We start from the raw sequence: 17,418 nt of genomic DNA, 5'->3' as shown, positions 1-17,418 counted from the left end.
TCTCATCATAAGTGAGTAATAATTTCTTTTGCATGCTTTTTATGCTAATATACAAAGGTATATCATTTCCCCTTCCAGAAATTCTTAATTGCTCATTCAAGGGACACTTAAGTCCTTGCAGAGATAACAGGACAGCTTTCCAGATTAGTTATCTGGGAGTGAGACAGTGGGCAGAGTGGCATTGGGCTTGCTAAAATGCCAACTACCATAGGAATTGCTTTCTTGAGCCTTTTTAGCACTGTAATACCATTTTAAAATGTTTGGGGTTTTTTGTTTTCATGGGACGGCATCTAATTTCGTTGTACTATGTAGAATAACAATAAAGTTATATCTATCTATCTATCTAATTTTTTTTAAAGATTGATTTTAAAGTCATGGCGGTGTGTGAGCAAATACTCCACATCTGCCAAGCTTTCAGAAGCAGGACTAAGGGCTGAAATGAAGCCCCCCAGATCCCCAAAGGTTGAGGGAAAAGGCTCTATCTCCCTTCCTCCTTTTCAGTATCAGTTATTTCCACCTAAGAAATGGGAAGAAAGCAGCTGCGCATGTTAAGCGCAGGGTTTAGTTGGGGTGTAGATTTATGAGATGACGATGGTATGATTTGTCAGCAATAAATATGAATTGTTCTTATCTGTAAGTGAAGTCACATTTGAAAGAATACAGAAGCAGTCAAAGGGAATTTCCTAGGAAGTGTTTTATTCAGTCTCACCTACAATCATGTGTGCTGAACACACAGAAACACAATAGATAATGTGAAATTACTGGGAGTTACAGTCTCCAAATAACACTCAACACATACAAGAAGATTAATGAAATAGTACACATGATTTCCCCACCTCCTTTAAAAAATTTTTACTTTGATTTTTCTTCATGGTACAAAAGATAATTTTAAAGAAACAATGGTTACAAGAGTAAACAACAATTACTGTCATTTGTCATTATGGAATTGCAGACTTTCATCCTGGCATATATTAAAGTTTCAATTGATTAGTCTAAAAGATCACAAAACAATTCCCCATAGTGCTGGGTGGATTCTTGCAACATTGGTCACGTGTTATAAAAGGAATATGGATTGTGTTCTCCCACCTTCTTGATTTCCCCAGGCAAACAAAATATAAGATACTTAAAGTGTGGTGCCCAGAATTGAAGACAGTATTCTAGGTGGGGTTCAAATCCCCGCGATGGGGTGACCTCCCGTGGTTCAGTCTCAGCTCCTGCCCAACTAGCAGTTTGAAAGCAAGTCAAAGTGCAAGTAGATAAATAGGTACTGCTCCAAGCGGGAAGGTAAACGGCGTTTCTGAGCACTGCTCTGGTTCGCCAGAAGCGGCTTAAGTCATGCTGGCCACATGCCCCGGACGCTGTCTGCGGACAAACGCTGGCTCCCTTGGCCTATAGGGTGAAATGAGCTCTGCAACCCCAGCGTCGTCCGCGACTGGACTTAACTGTCAGGGGTACCTTTTGCCTTTACTTTTTATTCCTGCCCTTGATCTGATTCTGCCTTCTGCCACATTGGCCTCCGCTCCCCGTTTGGTGATGTCTGCAAATGTGATTAGCATCCCCTCAGTTCCTTCATCCAAGTCATTTATAAAGATGTTGAACAACAACGGGCCCAGGACAGACCCTGCAGCACCCCTCTTGTCACTTTCCAAGGATGAGGAGGAACCATGAAGGAGTCCTCTTTGGCTTCGGTCAGTCAAATCCACCTAACAGTTACCTCATTCAGCCCACATTTTACCAGCTTCCTTACATAAATGTCACAGGCGACTTTGTCAAAAGCCTTACTGAAATCGAGATGCACTATTTCCACAGCAGTCCGCTGATCAACAAAGGTTGTAACTCCATTCAAAAGAAAAGAAAAGAAAAAGAGAGATTTCTCTGGCTTGACTTGTTTTTGAGAAAGCCAGGCTTTCAACCTGCATGTTTATGTGGTGAAGCACTGAAATCTTCAGATGAAGGGCACATAATTTTTTTAAAATGATAATTAATAAGAATATTGGCAAACATGTGCAAATGAAGGTGACAAAGATGGTCTTATTTTATTTATGCATTTAATTAATTTCTATACCAACTTATACCAGGGGTTCCACTTGAATAAAATATAGAAGGGGTTTAGGAAGCCCCTCCTCGCATAATCAATCATGTGCTGTGGTGCATGCATGCCATTTGAATGGGAGTGCCTACCAACTTGGAGGGTGGCCCCCTCAAATATATTATTGGGGGGGGGCAAAGACCCCCTAGGCCTTTAACTACAACTAATCCAGAATGTGGCAGCTAGACTGGTGACTGGGAGCGGCTGCCAAGACCACATAACACCGGTCTTGAAAGATCTACATTGGCTCCCAGTACGTTTCCGAGCACAATTCAAAGTGTTGGTGCTGACCTTTAAAGCCCTAAGTGGCTTCGGTCCAGTATACCTGAAGGAGCGTCTCCACCTCCATAGTTTTCCCCAACACTGAGGTCCAGCACCGAGGGCCTTCTGGTGGTTCCCTCATTGCGAGAAGCCAAGTTGCAGGGAACTAGGCAGAGGACCTTCTTGGTAGTGGCGGCGCCCTGTGGAACGCCCTCCAATCAGATGTCAAAGAGAAAAACAACTACCAGACTTTTAGAAGACATCTGAAGGCAGCCCTGTTTAGGGAGTCGTTTAATGTTTAATAGATTACTGTGTTTTATTTTTCTGTTGGAAGCCGCTCAAAGTGGCTGGGGAAACCCAGCCAGATGGGCGGGGTATAAATAATAAATTATTATTATTATTATTATTATTATTATTATTATTATTATTATGAGTTGGCTTAACCGTCTCAGGACTGTTAGAACATAAAAACACAACATAAAAACACGAAATAAACATCTGTAAACCCCCTCCGCACCGCATTTTAAAAGGGCATTAGATGTCAATCAGCCAAAGGTCTGGTTAAAAAGGTGCCTATTTGACAGGCTCCTAAAGCTGTATAATGGTTTTTCCGACCTTTGAATGAATTATTTGATGGGAAGTGAGAGAGGAGCTCTTACTGAAGCTCTTTCCACATTGCACACACTGATAGGGTTTCTCCCCTGTATGAATTCTTTGATGGGAAGTGAGATTGTGGTTTTTACTGAAGCTCTTTCCACATTCCGGACATTGATAGGGTTTCTCCCCTGTATGAATTCTTCGATGGGAACTGAGAGAGGAGCTCTTCCTGAAGCTTTTTGCACATTCCACACACTGATAGGGTTTCTCCCCTGTATGAATTCTCCGATGGGAAGTCAGATGGAAGCTCTTCCTGAAGCTCTTCCCACATTCCACACACTGATAGGGTTTCTCCCCTGTATGAATTCTTTGATGGGAAGTGAGATGGGAGCTCTTACTGAAGCTCTTTCCACATTCCGCACATTGATAGGGTTTCTCCCTTGTATGAATTCTTTGATGGGAAGTGAGATGGGTGCTCCAACTGAAGCTCTTTCCACATTCAACGCACTGATAAGGTTTCTCCCCTGTATGAATTCTTTGATGGGAAGTGAGATGGGCACTCTTACTGAAGCTCTTTCCACATTCCACACACTGATAGGGTTTCTCCCCTGTATGAAGTCTTTGATGGATAGTGAGATCGGTGCTCCGACGGAAGCTTTTTCCACATTCCACAGACTGATAGAGTTTCTTTCCAATGATAATTCTTTGTTGGGAAGTGGAATGGGAGCTCTGACTGCAGCTCTCTCCACACTCCAAATTTTTACATGGCTTCTCCTCTCTGGGGATTTTGTCATGTTCACCCTTGTTCTCAATTTCTAATTCATCACAATCTGCAATGGAGACAATAACACCTCAGGAACACCTCAGGAACAAATGGAGAAGAAATGAAGGGAGTTGGGTGTGTGTTCATTACCTTTGTTGTTTGTCATTAACCAAAATATTCATTGTGAGATTCACATGGGTTGTTGAATGTTGCTTTGTTTGATATAGAGTAGTGGTCAAATTGTGGAAGCCTTTTGGGAAAAAGTGTATTTCAGAGGTTTGGTGGCTCATAACACCACTTCTTTTGGAGTAATATCATAAACATTATATATCAATGGAAAGATAATTTAGTCAAGAATGCAATCCAACAAAGTTTGTTAAATTACCCATATTCTATCAAACGTTATAGCCAAATAACAAGAAAAAGGAAGCTTGCTGAGGTTGACTTTCGTCAGTGTGTTATGTGATTGCTATCAAGTTGGTTGTTTTTTGTGTTCTTTCATTCAGTCTGTTTGTAGAACATAATAAATTTATAGGAATGGTACAAAGAGTTGACTGGTCACCCAGAAAGCCATGTAAAATAGTACTGGTAGTATTAACTGAACAAGGCTACAGTTATGAAGAAATTAGAAGAAAGATCGGGGAATATTTTTGGACCATAACACGCACCTAAATTTTAGAGCAGGAAAAAAAGAAAAAAATATTCTGAGCGCAGGGGAACAGCGAACAGCCTGCCCACCGCTCCCAAACCTTCCCCGGGCTTAATGGGAAAGGGGAGGATGCCGGCAGAGCGGTGAGGAGGCTGGCAGAGTGTGGGATTTAGTGCTGGATTTAGTCTAGTCTTTCATATCCTTGAAGGGGCAGAAGGGCTAATGGTAATTAATGTGAACATCTTTTAATTATGGTATTCTCAGTGTTTTCACCACCGGAGCAGAAGATCAGAAAGTGGCAAGTTTGATTTTCTTACTGAACCCTTAGGGAAATTTTACCTATAAAAATAATAGAGTAAAAAGTGTTTTTCATTCACATTTAAGGTGAAAGCAGATCACAGCTTTGCACAGTTCCCCACTTAAAAGCGGCTAAAGGCTGTTTGGAATCAATTTCCTGTGCACACTAACATCAATTGTGCACAGGTGGGTTTTCTGCATTTCAAAGCATGCAACAATCAGACCAGGAAAGGATTGTTTGAAGTCTTGGAGCTGTAGCATAGAGGTATTTTGTTGAATTTCCAGGCAGATATTACAATCCCACAGGGAGCCTTACCAAGAGAGGCCACGATCCCACGATTCTCCTCCATGACGTCCTTATGCAGAGCTCTCTGGTCAGGATCCAGCAATGCCCATTCCTCGTCCGTGAAAGGAACAGCGACATCTTCAAAGCACACTGGACCCTAAAAGAAAAAGGGAAATGTCCTCCTCTGAGACAGCAGAAATATGATCTGCTACACAATGCTCTGTTGTTTCCTTCCTCTTAATTGCTGTGTTGTTTCAATTGGATTGCTTTGCTGCACATTTTTATTATGGATGTTTATTTTAACGCTTTAATGGAATTCTTTTATTCTGCATTTTAATTATGGGTGTTTGTCTTTGTGCAAATAGGTGGTACTCCTCCTTGTGTTTTCCAAGTCATTCTGCCTACGCAAGCAATCCACTTCCCCAAATGGAAGGATCCACTTTCTCCTCATGTCCTGTTCTGGGGAATTCCCTCTCAGTGCCCTAGAGCCAAATTCAAGGGGGTCATGGGGTCATGGAGAGGGGGAGGAATGGGGGGCAGGCCCCATTTTGCAGCAGACGGGGCTGGTTAGGTGAATCGAGGCCACAGTTGGTTGTGGAATGTCCAAAGTTTAGAAGCCTATTTTAGCATTCAGTGATGAATATAGAAATAAAAGAAGCCTAGTTTGGATGGCCATCTGTCTTGGATGATCTAGCTGAGATTCCTGCAATGCAGGGGGTTGGACTTGATGACCCTTGGGGTCCCTTTCAACTCTAGGATTCCATGAAAACTGCAACTACAGATGAATCCTACTGGCGATATTCAGAAGGCTGGTGTCACAGAGTTATCTGGGCAGGAAATCCCACAGTTCACAGCTGGACTTTCTTAGCAAGAACATGATATTCTCGGACTTGGCTGAGTTTCCTGGACAAGGTGATCAAGCGAGTGGTTGCTGAACAACTCCAGGCACGCCTGGAAGAAGCGGACCATTTGGATCCCTTCCAGTTGGGATTCAGGCCTCATCATGGGACTGAAACTGCCCTGGTCGCACTGGTCGATGATCTCTGGCGGGTTAGGGACGAAGGTGAGAGCTGTTTCCTGGTCCTGCTGGATCTCTCAGCGGCTTTTGACACCATCGACCATAACATCCTTCTGGACCGTCTAGAGGGGTTGGAAGCTGGGGGCACTGTCATACAATGGTTCCGCTCCTTCCTCCTGGGCCGTGTTCAGAAAGTGGTGGTGGGCGATGAGTGTTCAAACCCCTGGCCTCTCACTTGTAGGGTGCCTCAGGGTTCTGTCCTCTAGCCATGCTTTTTAACATCTACATGCAGCCGCTGGGAGAGATTATCAGCGGGTTTGGGCTGGGTGTTCATCAGTATGCGGATGATACCCAGCTCTATCTTTTAAATCAGAACCAGTGAAGGTCCTGTGTGAGTGCCTAGAGGCGGTTGGAGGATGGATGGCAGCTAACAGATTGAGGTTGAATCCTGACAAGACAGAAGTACTGTTCTTGGGGGATAGGAGGCGGGCAGGTGTGGCGGACTCCCTGGTCCTGAATGGGGTAACTCTGCCCCTGAAGGACCAGTGAAGGTCCTGTGTGAGTGCCTGGAGGCGGTTGGAGGATGGATGGCGGCTAACAGATTGAGGTTGAATCCTGACAAGACAGAAGTACTGTTCTTGGGGGATAGGAGGCGGGCGGGTGTGGAGGACTCCCTGGTCCTGAATGGGGTAACTGTGCCCCTGAAGGACCAGGTGCGCAGCCTGGGAGTCATTTTGGACTCACAGCTGTCCATGGAGGTGCAAGTCAATTCTGTGTCCAGGGCAGCTGTTTATCAGCTCCATCTGGTACGCAGGCTGAGATCCTACCTGCCTGCGGACTGTCTCGCCAGAGTGGTGCATGCTCTGGTTATCTCTCGCTTGGACTACTGCAATGCGCTCTACATGGGGCTACCTTTGAAGGTGACCTGGAAACTACAACTAACCCAGAATGCGGCAGCTAGACTGGTGATTGGGAGCGGCCGCCGAGACCACATAACACCGGTCCTGAAAGACCTACATTGGCTCCCAGTACGTTTCCGAGCACAGTTCAAAGTGTTGGTGCTGACCTTTAAAGCCCTAAACGGTCTCGGTCCAGTATACCAGGAGCGTCTCCTCCCCCATCATTCTGCCCGGACAGTGAGGTCCAGCGCCAAGGGTCTTCTGGCGGTTCCCTCACTATGAGAAGCCAAGTTGCAGGGAACCAGTCAGAGGGCCTTCTCGGTAGTGGCACCCACCCTGTGGAATGCCCTCCCACCAGTGGTCAAAGAGAATAACAATTACCAGACCTTTAGAAGGCATCTCAAGGCAGCCCTGTTTAGGGAAGCTTTTAATGTTTGATGGATTTCTGTATTTTAAGATTTTGTTGGAAGCCGCCCAGAGTGGCTGGGGGAACCCAGCCAGATGGGCAGGGTATAAATAATACCCTCTCACCTCTGCCTCTCCACCACCCTCCTTCCACTCACCTCCTTCCTCTTCTGCCTCTGATTCTGCACTGCATTCTGCCACAGAGTCTCCCAGCTCACTAAGCCCTGTTAGCCCTGTTAGCCCTTCAGCTTCTGACACCTCTTCTTCCCAGGCTTCTCCCTCTTCCTCTGACTGCTCATCCTTCCTCCACCTCCACTCCTTGGGCTCTGAGCCATCTTCCTTTCCTGGTTCCCCGGCTGCTTCCTCCCACCATTCCTCTGTGCCCAACCCATCCATGACATTGCTTCACCCCTCAGCCTCTGTCCCCACAAGGCAGCTTCCCCTGACCTGATCTGGTTCCACAGCCGCTGCTTCCCTCCTGCCCCCATGAAAAGACGGATCAGGAGGTCTTGCCAGCATCATTCTGTCGCCTGCAAGAGAGAAAAGGTAAGTAGGCTGATCGCTGAAGAATTGATGCTTTTGAATTCTGGTGCTGGAGGAGACTCTTGAGAGTCCCATGGACTGCAAGAAGATCAAACCTATCCATTCTTCAGGAAATCAGCCCTGAGTGCTTACTGGAAGGACAGATCCTGAAGCTGAGGCTCCAATACTTTGGCCACCTCATGAGAAGAGAAGAATCCTTGGAAAAGACCCTGATGTTGGGAAAGATGGAGGGCACTAGGAGAAGGGGACGACAGAGGATGAGATGGTTGGACAGTGTTCTCGAAGCTACAAACATGAGTCTGACCAAACTGTGGGAGGCAGTGGAAGACAGGAGTGCCTGGCGTGCTATGGTCCATGGGGTCACGAAGAGTCGGACACGACTAAACAACAGGATGCCAGAAGCCAGCGTGGTGCAGTTCAAAATAAATAAATCATATTTTCATAATGAATGAGTAATACTTTCTTATGCATGCTTTTAATGCTAATATACAATAGTGTTATAAGGGGGGGACTGCTCTTTTCCCTTTATGGGGTATCCAAGAGCCCATATTGTTCTTCTTGTTGTTTAGTCGTGTCCGACTCTTCGTGACCCCATGGACCAGAGCACGCTATGTAGAGCCCATATAGAGTCCTCTTTTTAGGTTCTCTATTGGTAGGAGAAAATAACAGAGGCCAACCTGAGAATATTGAGAAGCAAAGCAGCTAGTAAGCCTGATTTTTTTTTAAGCTGTTGCAACAGGGTGCTCCCCCCAAACACACAGGATAGGGGAGGGACATCGAGCACAGGCGCGCAAGCCCTTATATAGACATTTGAAATTGCCCGCCCCCAGAAGCATCATAAATACATCACAGAATGCATCACAGAAGGGCTGTAGCCCAGACCACCCCCTTAATACATCAGAGAAGGAGCAGAAATATGGGTGTGTTGTTTCCTCCTGTCTGGCAGGTTAGCTGATTGGATTAATTGGCATCCTGGCCACTCGTTTGTTATTATAACTAATTCCTGGATCTACATCACAGGTCACAGGCTCACAACCTGTTCATATCTTGAATGTGCCCTTAAGACAGGATTTGTGAGGAAAGAGACAATGGGGAGGTTTCCCACTTTTCCCAATAGACTAAAAATGTATGGCGGTTGTTATTATTATTTATAAAGTTGTTATACGGGGCTTCCGGTTCAGCGCCAGCGCAGTCCGGCGGGGTCCGTCTCGAGCTTTGAGGCGACCCGACTCTGCAAGGGGGGGAAGCAGCGGGAGTGCCGCTGCACCCCAAAGAACCCCAGATTGAGTGTTCTGGGGGCAGAATTAGCCCAGCAGCGCCCCAATCCCGACTCCCCAACTCTCCGGTAGGCTCTAATAAGAGCTCCAGAGCGAGAAGGGTCGCAGTTGCGGGGGCCATGTTGGAGCGCCATCGCTACCCTTGCAGAGAGAAGCTCCGTGCCGGAGGTGGAGAGCGCTGGATATTTCCAAAGAAGGATTTGGCAAATCGAGAGACCGTGAGTAAAAAAGATTTAAAGACTTAAAATTGGACTCAAAATTTGGAATGGGGGTGAGATTAAAAAAACGGAAGCCGATCTCCCCCCTACTGATTTAAAGAGGAAGCAGCTTAAGGAGGAATCCCGGTGCCGGGGCAAAGAACTTTACTGTTTGAGCATTTCCAAGAACTGACCTAAGATTCTCCCCCAGAGGCAGGGTAAAGGGGGAGAACGGTTTCAGACTGTAAGAACCCTGCAAGCATATGCAATTGAAGAAGAGACCCTCTCCATACCCTGAAAATTGGCACCCCGAACAGAACAGCGAGTGGAATATAATGGGGTGAGAGAAAGGAAGGAATTGACTTTTAAAGACTCTTGGTTTGATATTTGAGGGCTGAACGCAGCCTGTTGGAAATAATTAAAAAGCTGAGGTTATAATACATGGAATATAATGCATCTAGTTTGGACTATGTGGAGTAATTATAACTTGTAACCACTTCCTGTTTCCCAAGTTTTGCTCTGACCTTGAAAAGCTAGAAAAATGTCAACAAAAGATTACACACCTGGCTTCCAGGAGAAAGTTTTCAGACTCTTGTGGGAAATAAAAATTAGTATGCATAAGACTCAACAACAACTGGAAGGAATAAATCAAGATTTACAGAAAGACGAAATACTTCAAGAAATGGTGCAAGAGGATAAAAAGACTGATGAACCGAATTGCTATATAATTGAAGAAAATGAGGATGGAACACAGGATTTGCAAAAGAACAAAGATTCAGCCGAGATTTGGAATACCCCTTCTTCCACTGCAAGAATTTCTGAAGAGACAGAAAACCCACAAGAAAAGCATCATGCAAAGAAGAAGGGACTTCTGGTGGGGGGGGGGGGGACAGAGAAGCCTGGACTGAAAAAATTGTCAGGAAGGGGGTGGGATGAAGGAGGAATGTATTTTGTTCAAGAGGATGGATAAAAAAGGGCTGAAAACTGGATCATGGACTTTGGTACTTGCTGGACTGGAAGGGGAAGGCCGAGATCATGGGATGGGGAGGAAAGAATTGGGGATAAGGAGAAAATTTAGAATTGGGAATGTAAAAAGGTTTTAAGAATATGGGAGTTTTGGGGGGGAAATTGGGGCATGGGAAGAAAAAGAATGTTGATAAGACAGAAATAAGATTTAGGAGTTATTTAGAAGTATTACAAAAGAGATTGATGAATAATTCAGGGGACGATTGGGGGTTCCCGTCCTCCTGTCGGCCCTCTGCGCGCAGGGAGCTCTTGGTGGCAGGGGGGGCTCCTGGGGCGGGGAGGGCGGGGAGGGAAGGAAGACGCAATTGGAAAAAGAACCATTGCCTCTCCCCTTCTTTCCCCTAGAAACTCTCTGTGGCAGGGGGAGTGCTGGGGGGGAGGGGGGAAGGAATGGGAAATGATGTTAGAATAAAATTTAATAGAAAATAAGGATGTTATTGATGTAAGATTGGAGAATTTGGAAAATAGAATGGGGAATATGACTAGAAAACTGCTTAAATGGTGTTAAAAATGAAAATCAGAAAAGGGGGAGGTAGGGGAAGCCCATAATACAATGTTTTTGAAAAAAGAAAAGAAAGGAATATTAATTGTTGTTTTTTGTGTTTTGTTTTTCTTCTTATCTATTTTTATATTTTAATTTTTTCTGTTTCTTTTTCTTTTTCTTGTGTTCTTTCTTATTTTTGTGTGTGTGATTTTTGGTAAAGTTTAAATAGTTGGGTGGACACTCACCTGTTCTCTTCTTATTACCCTAGGACCCCTCGGTGGCAGGGGGGGGTTGCCGGGGTGAGGAGGGAGGGGTGGGGATAAGCCCAATTATAAAATGCACCACCTTCGACTGCGTGCTGTTCATGGGAATACCTTGTGGCAGGAGGGATCTCGTGGAAGGTGGGTTAGAAGAAGGGGGAAAATATGTTACCTAATTGTATATGTGTTTTTGTTTTGTTAATATGCAAAATGAATAAAAAATATTATATAAAAAAAGTTGTTATACTACCCTTCGTCAAGAGACGGCAAGAACGAGCCGTCTCAGGAACAGTTTCTTCTCTAGAGCGATTTTGGCCTTAAATGGAAAGCCTGGACTTTGAAGTCATCTTATTTTACTTGTTATTTGTATTATATTTACTGTTTTTAATTAGGTTTTGAAATTTTGGATTATGCGGAATGCTTTATCTGAGTGGATGTAGCAACCGAGTAATTTCGTTGTTCCCGCAAGGGGACAATGACAATAAAGATATCTTATCTTATCTTAGATCTCAGGGACATTTAAAACACAGAACACATGAGAAGCAGACCAGTGATCCATCACCTCAAATCCTTTCAAATCTCCACGGTTGCTGCTCCTGAGTGCTGGAAGGAAGACTGAGAGACAGTGTGGTGTAGTGGTTAAGAGCAGTGGCCTCCTAATCTGGTGAACTGGGTTCGCTTCCCTGCTCCTCCACATGCAGCTGCTGGGTGACCTTGGGCTAGTCATACTTCTCTGAAGTCTCTCAGCCTCACTCACCTCACAGAGTGTTTGTTGTGAGGGAGGGAGGGAAAGGAGAATGTTAGCCGCCTTGAGACTCCTTAAAGGGAGTGAAAGGCGGGATATCAAGTCCAAACTCTTCTTCTTCTTCTCTCACAGGTGAAACAGGGCATCTCTAACCACAGATGGGCCTTTGAGAAAGCCTGACCTGCTGAGAGCATTTGGATGTTTGTGCCCATTTCACATGTTAGTTGTGCAGAAATACCCCTCCCCTCCTCTGAACCCTTGGTCCCAACAGTCCCGGCCAAAACAAGACGAAAACCCCCCAGAGATGAGTTGGAAAACCAACAGAATGAGACCAAACTGAGAAAAACAATTTTCTCCTTACCCAGTGGCTTCTCTCTCATTTTCAACAGAGACCTCTCTACCTCACAGGAATCCTGGTCCATTTCTGCAAATGGATCCATTTCCTGAAAGAGCAACAAGAATTCAAAACAGAGAATGAATGGTGAGAAATGTTAGAAAGAGAATGACAGCGACTTTAAGGGTGTTAGATCTCACTCCATGGATGTCTTCCCAGAAAAAGGATGGGCCATCAATAGAGCATTATGGGATGTTCTCCCCCTTGGGAGTATCCAGAGGAAAGTCTCTCTCACCTGCTTTCTCTCATCTGCCTGACTCAGGAGGAAACCTTCGGCCAGGGCCACCGCCTGGGAACTGGTCTCTGCTCCGCATTCCCTCACCCAGCTCTCCATCTCTGGGGGAAGGACAGCCAGGAACTGCTCCAAGATCACCAGGTCCAGCATCTCAGCTTTCGTGTGCCTTTCTGGCTTCAGCCACTGGTGGCAAAAGTGGTAGAGTCGGCTGCAAACCTCTCGGAGTCCTTTGGCCTCCTGGCAGCAGAACTGCCTCAACTGCTGGCTCTGCACCTCTGAGCGGAGGGCGTCCTCCTTATACAGGATCTTCTGCACTGGGTTTTCCCATAATCCCCCACTTCTACCAGTTTGGATGGCACGGCCCCTTCCTGCTTCTGGGCCAGATGAGTCTTGCTCATCCATCTGTGCTCTCAGGAAGCCTCTGAGAGATCAGAAGGAATCCTTTGCTCTTCTGCCAAGTTCTGTCCGTCTTAATGAGAAGCTCTCGCAAATCCTACAAAGCAAATACATTGTTCTGTTACAGAATCCTGGGGTGGGGTCCCTTTTTCTTTGCTCTGAGGACCAGGAATGTATCAGACCAACCCCCTGAGGGCCAAGTGGGTGAGTCCAAAGACATCTCCCTTGAAATTTAGGCCAGCAATTTATTATTATTATTATTATTATTATTATTATTATTATTATTATTAACAACACAGCCATGGATGCCAAGGTCCCTGGAGGCTCAGTGAATAGCAGTGCCCATTTCCGGAGAGGATGTGGTTGTGGGATGCCATGCTCTGGGTGCGAGGGGATTGCTGCAGTGGCCTCCGTGTGGAGCTGCCCTTGGAGACGGCTGGGAAACTGGTCTGCAATGCAGCAGCCAGACTATGGGGTGGGATCCCTCCCTTCATTCCTGGCCTTTCTCTCCCACCAAACCCCCCAAGCATCCTCCCCGCTGCAGCCCTGGGACCCCCCCCCAAAAAAAATCTCCCCACTGCACTAGGCTGTCACTAGCTCTTTTGCAAAGGGATCTCAGCAGAGAGCAGAAATGCAAATCTGCACAATTAAAGTGGCTCAAAGCTCTTAGTTGCCTTAGTACAACAAATCCTTCATCTTTTAATGACTTTTTATAAGGAAAGTGGCGAGGAAATGCCCTTAGAATGAATGAATGATTAACAGGAAGGCCCCGCAGGCTAATCAGGATGAATCTTCAGCAAAGAGCAAGCATCAGCTAACCAGCAGAGCAGGAGGAACGTTCACTAGAAACAACACTGATTTAAATTTCACCCTTTCAAAACTGGAGAAATAAAGCTCCTGTTTTATGGTTGCATGTCCCGCAGAAAAATCAGCACCCTGCCCCCCCCATCTCCCCACTGCACCCTCTTGGGGAGGGGAGAGAGAGAGAGAGAGAGAGAGAGAGAGAGAGAGAGAGAGAGAGAGAGAGAGAGAGAGAGAGAGAGAGGAGACTCACCTGATCATCCCAGGAGTGAAGGGACAGCGATGCAGCCCTTGCAGGAGAGACACCAAAGCAGGAAAGGAGGACTGGGGAGGGAGGGAGGGGCCTTGGCTCTGGAGGACCTGCCCCCCCATTCCTGTCCTCTCTAGTTCCCTTTAACCCTTGCAAAGCTGAGTCCACCCAGCTCTGCCCTCTCTCGCTTGGCAGAACTTCAGATTTGTTTGTTTGTTTGTTCTTATTGTCATCAAATTCATATTATACATAGAGTTTCAGCATTATAAATAGAATATGATGTATCTAGTTACAAATTCCCCACATCTGTACCTATATGATGCCAATACCTGAGATGATGGGGCGTCCTGGATTTCCTGGTTTGTGTATTTTAGGTAGAAGATAGAAAGTTCCTGGTCGAGGTTCTGCTGGTGTGCTTGTGAGGATCTGTTCTTGGATGTGTAGGGGTAGCTCCTTAACAATCTTGTTCAGTTCTTTTTTGTGTGCTTGTGTGGGGTCTGAGTCCAATTTCATGTAAAAGGCGGTATTGGAAAGTTGTCTGTGAGCCTCCTGGATGTAATCAGTTTTGTTCATGATGACGACCAGAAGGATACGTTCCAGAAGGATACTGAAAAGCTGGAACGTGTCCAGAAGAGGGCAACCAAAATGGTCAAAGGCCTGGAAACGATGCCTTAGGAGGAACGGCTTAGGGAGCTGGGTATGTTTAGCCTGGAGAAGAGAAGGTTGAGGGGTGATATGATAGCCATGTTCAAATATATGAAAGGGTGCCATATAGAGGAGGGAGAAAGGTTGTTTTCTGCTGCTCCAGAGAAGCGGACACGGAGCAATGGATTCAAACTTCAAAGAAGATTCCACCTAAACATTAGGAAGAACTTCCTGCTTCCGGTCCAGCGCCAGCGCCGATCGGCGGGGTCTCGTCTCGTGTCCGAGGCGACCCGTCTCCTCTAGGAGTGGGGAGGGCAGTGAGAGCGACGCTGCGCCCCTTAGAACCCCGGGAAGAGCGCCCTGGGGGCGAATTTGTTCAGCGGAGCCCCAATCCGGACTCCCCAACTCTCCGGCAAGCTCTAAGAAGAGCCCCGGAGCGAGGAGGGTTGAAGTCGCGGGGGCCATTTTGAACAACAGCGTTACCCTAGCGGAGAGAAGCTCCGAGCCGGAGGCGGCGAGCACTAGATTCTTCCGAAAGAACGAATTGGAAATTAAGACTGTAAGTAAGCCTCTAAATACTGGATTAGAAATTAATTTGGATTTGGGAGAGAGGGAAATAAAATGGAAGCCACCCCCTCCCACCGGCAATTTAAGAAACAGTAAATAAATACCCGAAGCCGTGAACAGAAGATTTTGGTTTAAAAGGTATCCTCAAAGACGTTAAAAAAGTTCTCCCCTGGATGCAGGGTAAAAGGGGAGAAGGACAGTGGTTACAAAGTCCCTGCAGAAAAAGGAAAAAGAATTAGAAAAACCTTTCCTCTCCCTGGGAGCCGGCAGCCCAGACAGCCCAGCGAGTTGATTAGGATTTATAAACGAATTTATTTATTTTTGTGGACTTTCTAGAATTTTTGTGTATATGTTTCTGAAATACTAGTCTGGATTTTTATGTATTAAGAATTGGAAAATGCAGCCAGTTCGCTAAAATGAGGCTGAGAAAACAAGCAGCGACCATTTCCCACCCCATATGATAAGTATTGACCTTGACAGGACTGAACTATGTCAACCATTACAGTGGGTGTTTCAGTATTGGCACCATTACAGTGGGTGTTTCCGGCTATATGGACTCTGTTCTGAAACCATATGCTATCAGTGCTCCCAGCTACGTACGTGACACCACAGATTTTCTGAGGAAAATACAGTATTTGTACAATCTTCCTAACAATACTATACTAGCCACTATGGATGTGGAATCTCTATACACCAACATCCCACACAATGATGGTTTACAAGCCATAAGGAACACCATTTCAGATAAAACCACAGCGGACTTTGCTACCAAACTCTGCCACTTTGTCCTTACCCACAACCACTTCAAATTTGGTGATGACCTGTTCCTCCAGATCAGCGGCACAGCCATGGGCACCCGCATGGCCCCACAGTATGCCAGCATCTTCATGGCAGATTTAGAACGTTTCCTAAACTCCTACCCACTCAAACCTCTCTTGTACCTGTGATACATTGACGATATTTTGTATTATCTGGGCACATGGACAACAGACCCTGGAAACCTTCCACCAGACATTCAATGACTTTCACCCCACCATCAACCTAACAATGAACCAATATATGCAAGAAATACTTTTTTTTTTGACACTAGTATAAAAATACAGGATGGACGTATAGACACCACCTTATACCGAAAACCAACTGACCGACAAACATATCTACATGCTTCTAGCTACCATCCCAAACATACCAAACAATCCATCGTATACAGCCAGGCCCTTGTTACAACCGCATCTGTTCCAACTCTACAGACAGAGAATCTCACCTAAGAGATCTACAGCAAACCTTTTTAGAACTAAAATATCCACCTGATGAAGTTAAACAACAGATCAACAGAGCCAGACTGATACCTAGAGAGAACCTGCTGCAAGACAGACCCAAAAAAGAAAATAACAGAACACCACTAGTTATTACATACAGCTCCCAATGCATCATCAGAGATCTACAACCTCTCCTGGACAATGACAGCTCTCTTTCTCAAGCTCTGCATAGCTGCCAAGTTATCCCTTTTTTAAGGGAAATTCCCTTATGCTGAATAGGCTTCCTCGTGAGAAAAGGGAAAACTTGGCAGCTATGAGCTCTGGGAGGAAGACCTTTCATTGCCTACAGACAACCACCCAATCTTAAACAACTCCTCACCCACAATAATACAACCACCAGACTTAACATGGACACTGGTACCAGAGCCTGCAATAAACCCAGATGCCAACTTTGCTGCCACATACACCCGGACAACACCATTAATGGCCCCAACAACATCCAACATACCATCTCAGGACTATTTAATTGCTCATCTTCTAACATTGTATATGCCATCAAATGCCAACAGTGCCCTTCAGCTCTCTATATTGGACAAACAGGCCAAACCCTACGCCAAAGGATAAATGGACATAAATCTGACATCAGGAATCACAAGACAGAGAAACCAGTAGGAGAACACTTCAATCTCCCATGACATTCTATACAAGATCTCAAAGCAGCTGTTTTATTACAGAAAATTTTCAGAAACAGACTGGAAAGAGAAGTTGCTGAATTGCAACTCATTAGCAAGCTTAAAACCATGGAGCCACCTGGAATGAACAAAGACATAGGATTCTTATCTCATGATACATGATCAAGCTTTCCTTAGCACCTCAGCCCTTGCTTCCCCCCCCCCCGCAAGACCAATTGCAGTCATTAACAGTCGTTAACAGTCATCAACAGGTTTACCACTCCTATCAGCCCATCACCCATTCCCATCACCCTACACCCCACCCTCTGAATATACATAAGGGTCTGGTTGCTTCTGTTTCAGTGTATCTGAAGAAGTGTGCATGCACACAAAAGCTCATACCA

General features: G+C 45.6%; 2 protein-coding genes and 1 pseudogene across 3 annotated transcripts in view; 1 reads left to right on the top strand and 2 right to left on the bottom strand.

Annotated features, from left to right (window-relative positions):
- Nucleotides 1-17,418, top strand: part of LOC132592062 (uncharacterized) — a 295,543-nt gene that overhangs the window by 139,248 nt on the left and 138,877 nt on the right.
- On the bottom strand, nucleotides 677-12,236 carry LOC148686098 (uncharacterized). The gene is made up of 2 exons (XM_088668510.1): nucleotides 12,158-12,236; nucleotides 677-3,777 (listed from the first exon to the last, which is right to left on the bottom strand). Exons 1-2 carry the CDS (start codon nucleotides 12,234-12,236, stop codon nucleotides 2,939-2,941), a joined length of 918 nt encoding a protein of 305 aa, XP_088524636.1. The 3' UTR covers nucleotides 677-2,938.
- On the bottom strand, nucleotides 12,365-14,082 carry LOC148686097 (zinc finger and SCAN domain-containing protein 31-like; annotated as a pseudogene). The gene is made up of 2 exons (XR_015949813.1): nucleotides 13,876-14,082; nucleotides 12,365-12,918 (listed from the first exon to the last, which is right to left on the bottom strand). The product of XR_015949813.1 is annotated as a zinc finger and SCAN domain-containing protein 31-like (transcript).

The sequence above is a fragment of the Zootoca vivipara genome, chromosome 4, assembly GCF_965207765.1.
Source record: "Zootoca vivipara chromosome 4, rZooViv2.hap1.1, whole genome shotgun sequence".
Lineage (NCBI taxonomy): Eukaryota > Metazoa > Chordata > Lepidosauria > Squamata > Lacertidae > Zootoca > Zootoca vivipara.
The sequence above is the reverse complement of the archived record's forward strand: the minus strand, read 5'-3'. Positions and strand labels throughout refer to the sequence as shown.

Bases quoted from the DNA above. Each gene is read 5' to 3' on its own strand.
- LOC148686098 (XM_088668510.1), bottom strand. From the start codon at position 12,236: ATGGATCCATTTGCAGAAATGGACCAGGATTCCTGTGAGGTAGAGAGG. The intron at 3,778-12,157 runs GTAAGGAGAAAA...TCTCCATTGCAG, and splicing joins AATGAGAGAGAAGCCACTGG to ATTGTGATGAATTAGAAATT.